This window comes from Mytilus galloprovincialis, chromosome 9 (assembly GCF_965363235.1).
Source record: "Mytilus galloprovincialis chromosome 9, xbMytGall1.hap1.1, whole genome shotgun sequence".
Lineage (NCBI taxonomy): Eukaryota > Metazoa > Mollusca > Bivalvia > Mytilida > Mytilidae > Mytilus > Mytilus galloprovincialis.
Window position 1 is genome coordinate 68,503,351 of NC_134846.1, and position 15,536 is coordinate 68,518,886.

A 15,536-nucleotide genomic window follows, 5' to 3' on the forward strand; every position below is an offset into this window, starting at 1 on the left:
GTACCCAGACTGGAGTTTAAACTAGAATGGGTACTTAGGGGGCTTCGGTTAGTCAAAGTTGTCCCCTACTTTGACCTGGAGATCAATCTTCTGATATCTCTCTGGTTTGTCTGTTTCCACCGAGTGGCCCGGTGGTTCTCTCCGAGTACTTCGGCTTCCTCCACTATAATAACAGACTTCCCGGTGTCCTTCACGCTCCCTTGGGCGGTGTTGGGTGGGGATTGTTCTGGTGGTGGGATAATATTGTAAAGGATACATCTCCATTAATCCTTAGGGAGTGTACATGGATCCGCTGTACCCTTGCAGTCAATCAAGGGGTGCGTCTAAATTGGCAGAATCTCGAGTACATACATACATTGAACTTGACATGATCAACGATAATCTTTAAATAAATTTTTGATAAGGGTGAACAAATTCTATTATTTTTCGTTATACCCATATACATAAGAACAATGCGAAAAAAGAACGACACAATCGACAGTGCCAGTGGCCGAACTGTTCACAAACTGGTTGAGTAGCCAAAGGCGAAACGTCTCAAATTTCGAAAGCAATCATCAGGTTGGTAACAAATCCTCTATATGGTGTTTTTACCTTTATAGAGGGATAATCCTTCTTTAGAGGGATAAAATAATCATTTTGATGATATTTCTGATCATGGACATAATTTTAGTTATAAAATACAGTGGAACGTTTATAATTCTTTCCTCATTTTAAATATATTGTGTATACCACTTATTTAGAAAGCTATGATAATACAATAAACTGCTTTCAACTTTCCATTAGTCCTATTGACAGCCATGACTGACAGTGTTGTTATTTTCTGTGTTTATAATTTTTTCTTTAAAAAAAAAAAGAAGGTATTTTTAGAGTCGATACGGGAAAATTTAAGATTCCGTCAGAAAAATGAAATCAGTTTGCCATCATGATTGGATACTATAACATTCCTTGTCCTTTACATACATGACAGGAGAATAACAAAAATTACAACTTTAAAAAAATGCAATAAAAAGCATTAATCGAACTTATGTTTACATATTTCAAAGCCTCGAAGATAATATTGTATATTTTCCGTCTGTTTCTCTCACCCTTTTTGTTCCGCATTTTACCTTAGTATTGTTTACTTCCGTTACTGTTTGAAGACCATCACAACACTTCTTCTCTTCCATGAACAGCTCAAGACATATTGCATAGCCTATGAAAGTAATGTAGAGTTCAAAGTTATAATTATTCATTATACACAGTTTTACAAACTAACAAAAAAACTATGTTTAAGTGTAATAAAAAAAAACCTTGTACAATGTCAATGTATACTGAAATGATAGACCAGCAAACAACAAAAATCAAAGCCATGGTGGTGTTCTAATAGCTATCACCAAAGAGTTTATTAGTTCTGAAATTGTAGAACTTAAAACAGATTGTGAGATAGTATAGGCAGAAATAACCATCTGTGGCACAAAAAAGATCTGTGTTGGTAGTTACTATAGACCCCATCAGATAAAGGTACATCTTTGGAACAACTCAACATCTCCTTAAATAGACTAGATAATACAACAACCACTAATATATGGTTAGGAGGGGACTTTAATCTTGGACACATAGACTGGTCAATACCAGCATTCATCTTAGGCAAACCAGATGCTAAACAGTCAGGGGACTTACTTAAACAAGTGATTTTCTAAATCACTGATTCAAGTAACATTATTTCCATAAAGGTTGGAAGTTAGAGTTGTCTTTCTTTAATAATTACCTATTTAAGTGGTACAAATTATTCACTAGATGAAGTGATTTAATATTAGTGTAGCTTTAAATATAGAATACTAATGATCCAGGGACTAATTATGTTTCTAAACTTATCAGAACCAACATCTGTGTTGTCTAGGATGACCAGGTCATGTCAGGTGATGACCTTGTACTGAATCTAGGATAATGACATAAAAATCACTTGTTTAAGTATCAGACCTCAATTTCCTTCCCAAAAATCACTTCTTTAAGTATCATTCTTTTAATAACCCCCACTAATTTCAACACCCCCGAACAGTGAAATTTTTATCGCGAACAGTAGAATTTTATTACATAATCTGAAAGATGAAACCTTGAACTTCACAGGAAAAATACTCCCTCTGCTGTGAAAAATCTTTTAAGAAAGTATCAGTTCATTATGTAAAGCCATTATTATAGCATTTTTTCAACTAAAATAGAATTTTCAGGTAAATGATAGCATCAAAGGCATAAACCTTGCTACTTAAAAGAAGCAAAAAGTTCATATTTTTTTAATTTTACTAATTAAAAGATGTTATTTAAACCTATATATGTTTAAAATTTTGAAAAAACTACAAAATCCCAATTTGTGACAAAACCTCGAATTTGCTACTCAAATAAGTGATTTAAAAATCACTTATTTCAGTAAGTCCCCTGACTGCTAAACAACATCAGCTTTTATTAGACATAATATCAAATCATAACTTACACCAAGCCACAGACAAACCAACACGTAAAGACAGAATAATATGAGGCAGGCATTACCTGTGAATGGGGACGAAGTCTGTACTAATTTTTTTTTAATTCAAACATGTTGATAAAAGAAACGGAAATACTGTAACGTTTCCGATATTGGTTCTGTTGTTAGGGATTTAGTTGTGACGTTATTTTTATGACGTCATATTAAATGTAAACAAAGAAACGCTGTTATCAGGTAACGTTTTTTTTCATATCAAACAGTTATTAAAAATGATTAGGTGTTGAATTCCTTCCTATAATTGTGGATATGTTGATAAATATACATTTTATTCAAAGTCTCATGCAAACAAGACCGGACATGCAAACAAGACTAGAACAGGAAGTAGATCTGAAAAAAAAGTTAACGATTTTGAGTTCATTAGAATGAAAAATTCGGGAATTTTTGCCGATTTTTTGTTCTTTTTTTTTTATTGATTTTTCTACCATAACTGGGAACTTCGTCCCCATAATATGAGGCAGGCATAACCTGTGAATTGGGACGAAGTCTGTATGCATTATTTTTTTTAATTCAAACATATTGATAAAGGAAACAGAAATACCGTAACGTTCCCGATTTGGTTCTGTTGTTATTGATTTAGGTGTGACGTTCTTTAAGTTATGACGTCATATCCAATGTCAACAAAAGAAACGCTTCCATCAGGTAATGTTTTTTTCATATCAAACAATTATTAAAAATGAATTTGTATTAAGTGAGTTCCAATCTTATATTTTACTAGACTGATAAATATATATTTTATTTAAAGTCTCATGCAAACAAGACCAGAAAAGGAAGTAGATTTCTGCTCGAATGCGGGGAAAACCGGAACAGGAAGTAGATCTGAAAAAAAAGTTAACGATTTTGAGTTCATTAGTAGAATGAAAAATTCCGGAAATTTTCCCCAATTTTTTTATTTTTTTTTATTTTTCTACCATAATTGGGGACTTCGTCCCCATATTAGATCTCATTCTTGTAAACAATCCAACTATCATCAATAAACTTAACACTTTACCACCTATTGGCTCAGCAGATCACGATATAGTTTATGTAGAAATGGGCACCTGGCTTAAAAGAGTAAGAGAAACACCAAGAAAAATACTTAAATATAAAGAGGCTAACTGGAACAACATAAAAAATGGCCTTACTACCACACTTAATACCATCAATAAATTGTATGACTCAAGTGATGCAGATACACTATGGAACACCTTCAAAAACAATCTTCTCAAATCAATAGAGTCAAATGTACCTCACAAAATTCTCACATACAAGCATAGACTACCGTGGATAAACAACAACCTTAGGAAACTCATTAACAAGAAAAATAAGTGTTATAAAAACAGAAATAGAAATCCTTCTAAATACAAGAAACTAAAACAAACAGTCCAAAAAGAACAAAGGAAGGCATACTGGAACTACATAGAACAAATTATTTGTGATTTACCAATCAATGAACCGGACCAACATCAGTCCACAAACACTAAACTGAAAAAGCTATTTCAGTTCATCAAAAGCACTAGAAATGATAATACAGGAATTGCGCCTCTGAAAAAAGAAGGTATTCTTGAAACAGACACTACTGAAAAAGCAGACATTCTTAAACAACAATTTCAGTCAGTATTTACTAACGAACCACCATCTAATATTCCTGATAAGTGTCCAAGCCCATACACAAAAATGCCAGAAATAAACATCACAACACCAGGTGTCGAAAAATTGTTACATAAACTAAATCCACACAAAGCAAGTGGTCTGGATACCAATTTCACTCACTTGTATTTGTTGTAAATTGATGGAGCATATTGTGACAAGTAACATCATGAACTATTTAGAGGCAAATAACATACTCTACGACCTCCAACATGGTTTCTGAAAATCGAAATCACGTGAATCACAACTAATTCAATTTATACAAGAACTTCATAACAACAACAGCAAAAATAATTGTGCCATTTTAAAAAAAAAGACACAGTAATTGTTATGAAAATTTTGTTTTTTAGCACTACCAAAAGATTACTCACATGAGGCATTGTTTCCCATTTGGGGAACAGTTCCCCATTTGGTGGGTTGTCCCCAACCTGTTTAACTTGTTATGCCATATTGAAAGATCTACACATTGCCATTGTAGTAAATCAGGCTACAAAGTTATATTATATCAACATCCTGAAAAGAGCAGTTTCAAAATTGTTAGAGAAATTACATATCTAAATTTGGGCAGGTTTTGATATCCACAACTATCAAGATATAATTAGGAAATGTTGTATTAGCATTGGCTTTTCTCATTTCCATGGGGATTATTTGTCCTGCCCCCACAGTCTATTGACTTTGAAACTTTTACTAAGTTTTCATGTCTTTGTTTGTAATCATGTCAGTTAATGGGAAATTGCTAGTGGTAGTTCAATGATAATTGGTACATTTTGTATGTAGTTGTATTAGCATTGGCACATCTCATTTCCATGGAGATTATTTGGTCCAGCTCCTTCACTGGCCTCAGTCATAGTCTATTAACAGAATATTTTGTATAACCTTCATCTTAAAGTATGGCTATTTAAATTTCAACATTTGCGTTTTACTGCAATGTATCAAAATAACAAAAAGGTGAGACATATCAAACAGTTTATTATATATTAATACTTTATATATAAAAAAATACTTATATGTATTATTTTCTTCTTTCTGATTTACAGACTGAATAAGGCAGAGTTAATTTATGGATGACAGATTCCAAAAGGTCCATTTTGTCCTTACTCACACAGTGTATACAAAGGAAAGGAAAGCACTCAAATCAAGATCAGTATGTTGATGTGAAAAATAAAGATATTTATTGAAATACTTATATTTACAGAAAGTACCAGAATAGTAACTTGTGATATAGTAGAATAATTGTTAAGTTTCAGATCTTAGCAACTACATACAATCAAAGAAATGATCTTCTGTCATTGATATTGAAAGTCCACACTAAGATTAAGTCACCTTGAGATAAGTGTTTAGCATACATCAAAATGTAAGGAAACTATATATGCAGTTAAGCAAAATGTTCTTAATTTACTTTAAAAAAAAAAAAAAAGCCTAAAAGTAGTTGCAGAAAGACTTTAGTTATTGTTTTACTAGACATGCTAGAAGAATAGGAAATTTACATGCTATTTTAATGAAAAGAAACTTTTAAGAAAAAATAGAGATGAATGTTCTTTGCAAACAACAACAATAATAACATTTAACAAATTATTAACATGATTAACCTCTCTCCAGATTAAAATTAAGGAGGAATATTCAATATAGCATTTTGTCTGTTTGTTTACTTTTGTTCATGTCAAGTTTTGTGCTAGGTTTCCAACCATAGTAACTGCAAATAAAAAAAAATCAAGTTTTGACAGATAATACTTCTTTTTTACTGTAAAACTTAAGCCTTTACACTAAAATGAAGTCACTTTGACTTTCATTTTACACATGGATGAGTTCAGATATTAAAGTTTTGCAAAATGGTCTTTAAAAATAATAAAAGAAGATGTAGTATGATTGCCAATGAGACAACTCTCCACAAGAGACCAAAAGACACAGAAAAAGGTAGCTATAGGTTACTGTACAACCTTCAACATTGAGCAAAGCCAATACCAAATAGTCAGTTATAAAAGGCCCAGAAATGACAATGTTAAACAATTTAAATAAGAAAACGAACGGCCTAATTTATGTACAAAAATGAACAAACAACAAAAATGTAAGACATAAACAAATGAAAACCACTGAATTACAGGCTCCTTGCTTGGGATAGGCACATTCATACAGAATGTGGTGGGGTTAAACATGTTAGCGGGATTCCAACCCTCCCTTTAACTAGGGACAGTGGTGTTACAGTACATTGAGATAAAGTTTTTTTTAAATGTTGAAAATTTGTGCATTGCATTTGTATAACAACTTTCTCATCGTGTATCATCGTACAGCGGATATAGGTACTAACCAAGCGGGCATGAGCGATTTTTATCTTACACAGTAACGAAAATCTTTGTTTTGTTTACATAATATCAATTTGTACTTTTTGATTACAGATGTCTCATTATTTTCCCAAAACAAGAGGGATTACTAAAACATTGTAAAAGCATGTGCAAATACTTGTCAAAGAAGTTGACCCTCGTCTCATTCCGATATAATTCTATATTCATTGCAACTCTTTTTCTGATAGAAGGTCAATGTGTGTGTTAAATAAGTATAGCTGTTTCAATAATTGGCATTGAAATCTTTCATACATATGTTATTTTTCAATATTTTATCCCTAAAGAAGCGTTGTGTACGGTGTTTAGCTGACCACATAAATCCTTATGTACGGTGCATAGTTAAGTTGTTGTACACCGTACACAAAAACTTTATTTTCATACTCGTTTATTACCCAAAAAGTTTCAAGGAATGAGTAATCACAGGTAGGTTTATGATTGGTAACTATTACTTTTGCCCTGTATTAGGTTTCTTTCAGATAAAACATGTAAATGTCTTAAGAACTGTATCGAAATTGAAAGTTGGTGTTGACATTCACAACTATTTGCGCATGTACAAGTTAATTTTTCTTATTAGAAAATCAAAGTTGTTTTATGAAAAGGAAAAAATCGATGCGAAAATTATTTGGGAGCAGGAATTTCAGATGTTGAGAAATATACATTGAATATTGATAAAGCAAAACAAAAATTTTCGTTACCGTGGAAGGTCAAAATCGATCATGCCCACTTGGTTAGTACCTATGTCTGGTGTACTGATGATACACGGTGTTTATAATGCTGGAGTATTAACATTCAGAGACTTTTTCAGACTTAATGAAATGGCTTACAAGGCAGTGACAAACAGTAACGGAAACAATCCAAACTTTGTAGAACAGTGGGTGTCTAAAGTCCTTCACTATTCTTCACAGTATGATTCTCAAAGGTAAACTAACTTTCACATATTACCATTATTTCCTATTTGTTTGCATAGTTGCCTTTTTTGGCTGTTGCAAGATGTAGCCAGCATTGGGCAGTGATGACACTTAGGAACCGAACCAAACAGACATGTATTAATGGTGCAAAAAATGTGGAAAACATACATACATGTATTTCATTGCAAGTGATCACCTTGATACAATGTATATCCCAATCATCTGTGTTTTTATTACAGTTGGCCAGCATCTTGTGTTGAAGGAAAACCTAGGGTGTACCCAAAGTATGGTGATATAGCTGGAGCTTGGGCTCAAAAACAGAAAGATGCTAATCAGTTTATTGAGGTATATTTATTTATTACATTGGTTGCAATGAATTACATTGATTTCCCAGTTAGATAAAAATTGATAATTTCACATGTGAAATAAACGTGGTTATTTCACTCTCTGACGTCATACAACAATAGGCGTTGTCAAGACATCGGATCAAAATAAATTGTGAATGTGTAGGAATAAAATATAGTTCCTTACATTTTCTACATAAATTTTATAAAAGAAAGTCATTTGCCAATGTAATAAAAAGAATAAAATAATCAAAGAATTGAAATATCGAAAAATATTCAACTCGTGATCGATCAACACTGATAATTAACTCATGCGCTATGCGCATTCGTGAATTAATGTGTTGTGCGGTGACTCGTTGAATATTTTTTTCTATTTGAATTCTTTGACTAGTTATTCTATAAATACTAGTATTAAGAAAAAACTACACAGTTCAGTAACACCACTTTTAAGCACCGCTTTTGGGTTATTTTGTGGCGGCCAGTTTTAATTGGTAGAGGAACCTGGAGTGCTACAAGAAAACCACCAACTTTCGATGGGAAAACTGACAATCCTAGTCAATAATGAATTAAAATTGGAGTCAAGTGCACCCGTTCACTCTGCCATTGAGGCCCCTGCTACCCATTTAAAGATTTCCCTAAACATTCTTGTGAAATCTTTAAATTTAAAAAAATTCTAAAACAAAGATGTATAAAAATCTTACAGTTTCTTCAATTAAAATACCAAAATAATTAACATCAATATTGCAAAATTCTCTATCTTTTGACAATGTAACAGAAATTTAACATTGTAATGATGGAAATGAAGATGATGTTCATTGATCAACAAATGCATAAACAAATTCAGAAAACAAATTTCTTATTCTATGGTACATTGTTTATCCAACAATTCTTTTTTTCATGTGTTATTATAACTATTGTATAAGAAAATTTTATCTTTTTAAGATTGAATATGAAGAGAAGATCTACATTGATAAAATAGATATTTATGAGACATACCATGCAGGGATGGTTAAGTGTATAAAGGCAAAACATCCAAATGGAAGTTGGGTTAAAGTATGGAATACTCCCAAAGTCAGTTGTATTACACATAGTAGGATATTTTCACCAGATTTTGAGGTAAAATTATGTAAAAAAAAATCCAATATTAAAAGGTTAAATTTACCAATCTTAAAAGCATAATACATGTAATGCATTTTGATTACATTTTCTACATGCACAAATTTTCATAGCAATCAAAGGACAAAAACATGTTAAAAAGCGTCTATCTCTTTGGTTGCTTTCAATAAAACAGCAAAAGGAACACTGTTGCAAAGATCTATTAAGGTTTTGTATTCCTTAACTAGCAAGAGATATTTTTCTGCCCTGTGTACATCCACTGTTTATCCTAAATAGTAACTATCTCAATTATTTCATGTTAGATTGCTTCCCTTTAGCGCATTAGTTTGTAGGTTTGTGTCAAATTATTACTTTAAAATTGGTATTTACTGTTTCTCCACCAAACATTAAGCACTCAGAAGAATGAATAATTAAGAATCAGAATAATGTCTCATGGAAGGAAGACATGTCTTCATAAATAACTACCTGGTGAACTAGCATGCTTAAGTTGAAATTTATTGTATCAGTCTAAAGAAAAGCAGAGTGTATTCCAATGACCAAAAATTTTATCTTCTCAACCCCTATTGGAATTTCCACTAGACATAAAGTATTTATAAATCAATCAGTCACATCCATTCTTTTCCTTCTTATAACACATTTGTTGTTATTTAGAAAGTACAAAAATACATGCACTATAATTCTCATTTGAAATTGTTTCTAATCTTGATTCTATTTCTTAACATTTTACAGAGACTGTCTTTCCAGAGCAATGTACTTAGGATAGAGGTTGATTGCACAGTTGCTAGTAACTGGTGTGAGATTGATGCTGTAAAAATATCTGGAACAAAATTCAACTTTGGTAATTTCATATTCTACATACATGTATATATTGTTGTTTATAGGTTTTTTATGCCCCACCTATGGTAACCTACGATAGTAGAGGGGCATTATGTTTTCTGGTCTGTGCATCCGTTTGTTTGTCCCTCTCGTTTGTCTGTTCGTCAATTCGTCCCGTTCCAGGTTAATGCTTTTGGTCAAGGTAGTTTTTGATGAAGTTGAAGTCCAATCAACTTGAAACTTAGTACACATGTTTCCTATATGATCTTTCTAACTTAGGCAGCAACCATTTGATTTTCTGGGGGGGGGGGGGCTATGGTTTTTTTTGAAAAAAAAAGTTTGTTTCCAGTTTTTGGAGAAAAAAATAATTTGTTTTTGATTCTGAGAAAAAAAAATGTTTGTTTCACCCTCAGCTGCCACTATATGTAATGCTAAAATTGAAAGAAAAAAAATTGTTTTCGACTTGTCGCGAAAAAAATAGATTGTTTTTCACCGCAGGCGAAAAAAAAATTTGTCCAGAAAAAAAAAAACCATAGCCCCCCCCCCAGAAAATCAAATGGTTGCTGCCTTAAATGCCAAATTAAAGTTTTGACCCCAATTTCACAGTCCACTGAACATGGAAAATGATAGTGCGAGTGGGGGTATCCCTGTACTATGGACACATTCTTGTTTCAACTTTTGTTAAAAGCTTACTTCAGATCTTTAGCATGAAATGCAATAAAAAGCCAAATTCTATTGTCTTCATATCTAACTCACAACTATTAAGTCTGGTTAACAAATGATCCATATATTGACCTTCTTCATAGACCACTCATCTAATATAATTATATACAGAAAGTTACCATTTCTCTATAAACAAGGATCTAACAGTAAACACATGAAATATAAATATTGATAGATTGATGTACACAGTTGCTCATTTCAGTATGACACCATTATTTAAAAATTGAAACCTTAAACTAAAGTATAATTGATAAATGTGTTATTCTGTTACAGACTTGCCGCCTTCTCCAGCTGATATTACCAATGATCTGGCCAAGCTGGTGAACAATTCTCAGTTCAGTGATGTGTCGTTTAATGTAAACAGGAATATATTCCATGGTCACCGAGCTATCATGTCTGTGAGATCAGAATATTTCAGAGCTATGTTCAGTTTTGATGGTTCCAGTCAAAAGGTAAAAACTAAGAGCACTAAAAACTACATATATTGTATAACAATTAAACATCTATAAAATGATATGTAAGGATAAATGAACTAAGGAAACAGATTTTTTAAAATGAATAGAAAAATAAGATGAGCCTTCCAGTTGGGATCCAAAATGATTTATTGAATGTTAATTTGAATTTTGTTTTAAGGTCCTATCAGTATGATATTTTAACACATTGATACATCTGATCAAATTTTGTAAAATGAAATGGTACAGTTTTACCTACATCATTTTATCATGTTTATAATCAGGTTTCAAATAATGACCTCATAATTGTCTTAGGTTGTTTGGTTTAAACTGAAATTCGATTTTATCAGGGTTTGGTTTACCAAGTTTTAACTATGCTTAGTAGCAAATACAAGTAAATTGTATGTGCAATACAATCAATGGCAATAATGCTGTATTTGACTATATGCCACCTGTAATGATATTGATATCAGTTATGGTTGTAAAGGCTTTATCAAACCACTAATCTTTATGATGTCACATCATTGATATCAGTAATTTTTACAAGGGCTTTATCAAACCCCTTATATATGATTTACGTCATGTCACCTGATATGGGTTTTTTTTCAATATCACACTCTGTATCAACTATCTACCAACATAATCCCTTGAGCAAAGCAGTTGAGATTATATTCAATTATTGGTGTCTTGGGTTGATACAGGTGTGATATAGTAAAACCCAGATGACATTCTCTATTTACAGTCCTGCTTAGCCATAACATTTTTCTTTCTTTTTTTCAGAATTCATCAGCAACAAGTTATGATTTATCAGACAAATCTCCTCCATCATATGAGTCACTTTCATTGTCACATGAGGTAAGATGCTTTGATTAATATTGTCCAATAAGTCCAAGTTGAAGCTCCATTTGAATGATAACACTATCTTAATATTTTTTAAAACTTTATAAGGCTGTATTGATTTCGTTTGACTATGTTTACAAAATTTATGCCTCTTTAAACTCTGGTTTAGTTTGTTTTCATAATTTTCAATTTTGTTCTGAAGTTAAAAGCTCACTATGTGTAAAATAGCCAACTCAATAAGATAATTGTTTATAGGTGTCATACCACCAATTACTCCCTCAAATTTAGAATGTATGTGAAAGTAGGCCTACTTGGACAAAAAATAGTGCATTTGATGTCATTGTTCACCTAAACTAACCAACAAATTTGCAGAAATGAAACTTTTGTTGAAAGAGAAATATATTAAGACCAATTGATGCCAAATTTTACCTGTCTAGGATTTTGCATTTAAAATTGAGGATTAATGCGCTCCATGGTACACTAATTTAAGATTTCCAGAAAACCAGGGGTTATTTTTAACTAGTGGTACCTCCTTCCGGGAGCTCTCTTTTTTCTTATATGATTTTGAATGTATGTTGAAAATTGGCATACAGAAAGGTGACATTTGTACAATTCAGCATATACCTAGTTTTTTTTAAGTTAAACTTAAGGTAAAATATTTAGAAAGCTGTGAAAATTGCAAAATTTGGTTGAACAGATAGGGACTTTTAACTGGTGGGATAAGACATTGTTGTCCTCTATATACAATACATTGTTTTCTCCCTCTTTCACAACCTTATAGCAAAGGTTCCACATATTTGAAGATTTCAGTTAACTTTACCTACCATAAACACAAGGCTTTGGAGACAAATTTTACTTATGATTGACCATTTTTATTTTAACAGAAACCAATTGAGTTAAAGGACGTGGATGACAGAGCATTCTCAATCATATTACATTACATCTACACAAACAAGCTACCACAAAACTGTCAAAGTCAGATTCTTCCAAAGGTTTGGAGAAGTAAGTAAATAATGACAGAGGTTCTCAATCATATTACATTACATCTACACAAACAAGCTACCACAAAACTGTCAAAGTCAGATTCTTCCAAAGGTTTGGAGAAGTAAGTAAATAATGACAGAGGTTCTCAATCATATTACATTACATCTACAAAAACAAGCTACCACAGAACTGTCAAAGTCAGATTCTTCCAAAGGTTTGGAGAAGTGAGTGAATAATGACAGAGGTTCTCAATCATATTACATTACATCTACACAAACAAGCTACCACAGAACTGTCAAAGTCAGAGTCTTCCAAAAGTTTGGAGAAGTAAGTAACTAATAAAATTGAAAATATAAATGGGGAATGTGTCAAAAGAGACAAAAACCTGACCAAAGAGACAAAAACCTGATCAAAGAGCAGAAAACAGCCAAATGCCACCATTGGGTCTTCAATACAGCAAGAAAATTCTGCACTAAAGGCGTCCAGTGAACGATGTTTGTCGATATTTTTAAACATTGCAATGTCACCTTTATAGTGTCGTTATTGTGTTTACATTGTATCCTATCTATATGTTATGTACCATTGTGTTTACATCATTAACATCGTATACAACATGATGTTAACAATGTCGTGTCAACATCGTGTTAATGTTGTATATATAGAGTCTACACCTTTGTGTTTACATCTTTCACATCGTATACATCGTGATGTTAACAATATCGTGTCAACATCGTGTTAATATTGTATACAGAGTCCATACCTTTCTGTTTACATCGTTTACAGCGCAATGTTAACAATATCGTGTCAACTTCATGTTTATATTGTATACAGAGTCCATACCTTTCTGTTTACATCGTTCACATCGTATACAACGGAATGTTAACAATATAGTGTCAACATTGTGCTTATGATCGACTCTATAACTTTCTGTTTACATAATGATGTTGACAATGTCTTGTTTATATCGTTTACATCATCAACATCACTCATTGTAATGTTGACAATATTCACAAAAAAGTTGTTTTTTTTCAATTATATTGTGACAAATCTGGACTGATAATTGTTATTATTTATTGTATTATTAATTGTATATTACATATATTTATTTGAATATTGCCGGGTGGTCAACTTCTCGGGTGTGCACAAACACTGATAAATGCATTGACTTTCATACTCATGATTTAAACTATTTGTACTTTGCAAGTGATAAGGGCCAGTTTTATATGTATATCTTGGTAATGTTTACCTATGTAATACTTTGATTATCCCGTCATATAGTGATTTATTTTGACAAATATCGTCGTGAGATTCAACTTGTTTACATCTGCCATGACACCGTTCTGTACTTTCACTTTGCGATCTCATATTATTATTTGTTCAAGTTAACACTTTATCAATGCAGGTAAATTGCGTATTTATTATGTTTGTGCCTCCCTTTTCATTAACATTGTTTTTATTTATGATAGAACAGGGTTTTCATTGATCTCATTTAAGCATTATATCTAATGCGTAAGGTTATGTAAATTACACCCAAGTTCATACGCCGTATCGAGAAAGGAATTTACTGTCCGTTTAAAAATAGCATTATGTATAAATGTCCTTTTGGTTTTATTTGCTTTTAAATATAATTCGGACAAGAAGGACAAAATGAGGACAACTCAATAACGAGTCTTTATTTAGTAATAACGAAATCTGATTGTCTTCTTGAACATTTCAAGCCAAAAGACGTAAGAAACGTTGCTTTTGATTGGACGATTAGATGTTTACTCTAACGTCATAGTAAGTGCCAAAAGACATAAATAGGAGCCTGTAGACACACATGTCATTCTGAATCAATCTCTTGAATCGTCAACTACCTTTTATATTGACCACCCGATTTATTGCTTTATCTGTTGAATGATGAATGTGTATTTGATGTTTATTATATTGAAAGAAGAACTGAGTCAAAATACGACTGAAATAAATACTATTATTTCTTATGGAGCAAAAATACTGCAATCTGATTGGTTGACTACCCCGGTGTAAATAACACCCCACCCTTGTTCACCCGGGGATAAATAAAATTTTTCCAAAATTAAAAAAAAATGAAATTATGCCAAAAAAAATTAAAAAATAAAATTTTGCTAAAATAAAGAAAAAAACTTTAATTAAGAAAAAAAATTAAAATTAGAAAATGCTAAAAAAAAATTTTTTTTTTTTTTTTTTTTTTTTTTTAATTTTTAAAAAATATTTTGTTTTTTTGTTTTTTTGAAAACTCATAAGAAATAAATTCGTTATCTTGGTGTAATCAGCGGTGTACGGAATTTTACACCGTTGTTGAAAATTCATACACCCATTCGGCTGCGCCTCAGGGTGTATGAATTTTCAACAACGGTGTAAAATTCTGTACACCCCTGATTACACCAAGATAACTAATATTGTTATGTATTACAAATCTTAGTGTTTCTTCACGCTGCTGTTGAGTTAAGCAATGATTCCACTCCTCCTGAACGACACAATGAGTTAAAGTTTTATAGTAACCCTAGGTTTGTTACAGTTTGGTGTCAGAAGTGGGATGACAAAAATAATTGTCATCCAGAGATCGAATACCTTGCCTGTGATTGTTAAGTTTGAATAGAAATCTTAATTTTTCAACAATATTTAAATAGTGAACTAGTCCCGAACTAGTAATAATTTTCAATGTCTGACGAATCTGATTCAGAAATCGAGTTTAATATGGATAAACGTGAAACAGTCGAGGAAAATAATGAAGACTCTGCATTAAATACAGCAAAGCAGGGACAAGGTGGTATTGAAAGTGCATTTAATAACAACGTACGAGACGACATGGCTAGACAGAGAGATACAGTAGAGGTGGAAAGGAATTTTGA

General features: G+C 32.0%; 2 protein-coding genes across 4 annotated transcripts in view; one reads left to right on the plus strand and one right to left on the minus strand.

Moving 5' to 3' along the window:
• Positions 1-816, minus strand: part of LOC143045753 (unconventional myosin-VIIb-like) — a 60,207-nt gene extending 59,391 nt beyond the window's left edge. For 2 of the 3 annotated variants that reach the window (XM_076218473.1, XM_076218475.1), the window contains exon 1: positions 730-816. The gene's annotated coding sequence lies outside the window, so the exon portion shown is untranslated. The remainder of the gene's footprint in view (positions 1-729) is intronic. The other variant, XM_076218474.1, reaches the window with a different exon arrangement.
• Positions 817-1,129: 313 nt separating this feature from the next.
• Positions 1,130-15,536, plus strand: part of LOC143045754 (uncharacterized) — a 29,481-nt gene continuing 15,074 nt past the window's right edge. The window contains exons 1-9 of the mRNA XM_076218478.1: positions 1,130-1,200; positions 5,182-5,288; positions 7,289-7,402; positions 7,631-7,736; positions 8,678-8,851; positions 9,581-9,689; positions 10,664-10,842; positions 11,623-11,697; positions 12,567-12,684. Of these exons, the coding sequence (XP_076074593.1) occupies positions 5,209-5,288; positions 7,289-7,402; positions 7,631-7,736; positions 8,678-8,851; positions 9,581-9,689; positions 10,664-10,842; positions 11,623-11,697; positions 12,567-12,684 (955 nt within the window). The 5' untranslated portion in view covers positions 1,130-1,200; positions 5,182-5,208. The remainder of the gene's footprint in view (positions 1,201-5,181; positions 5,289-7,288; positions 7,403-7,630; positions 7,737-8,677; positions 8,852-9,580; positions 9,690-10,663; positions 10,843-11,622; positions 11,698-12,566; positions 12,685-15,536) is intronic.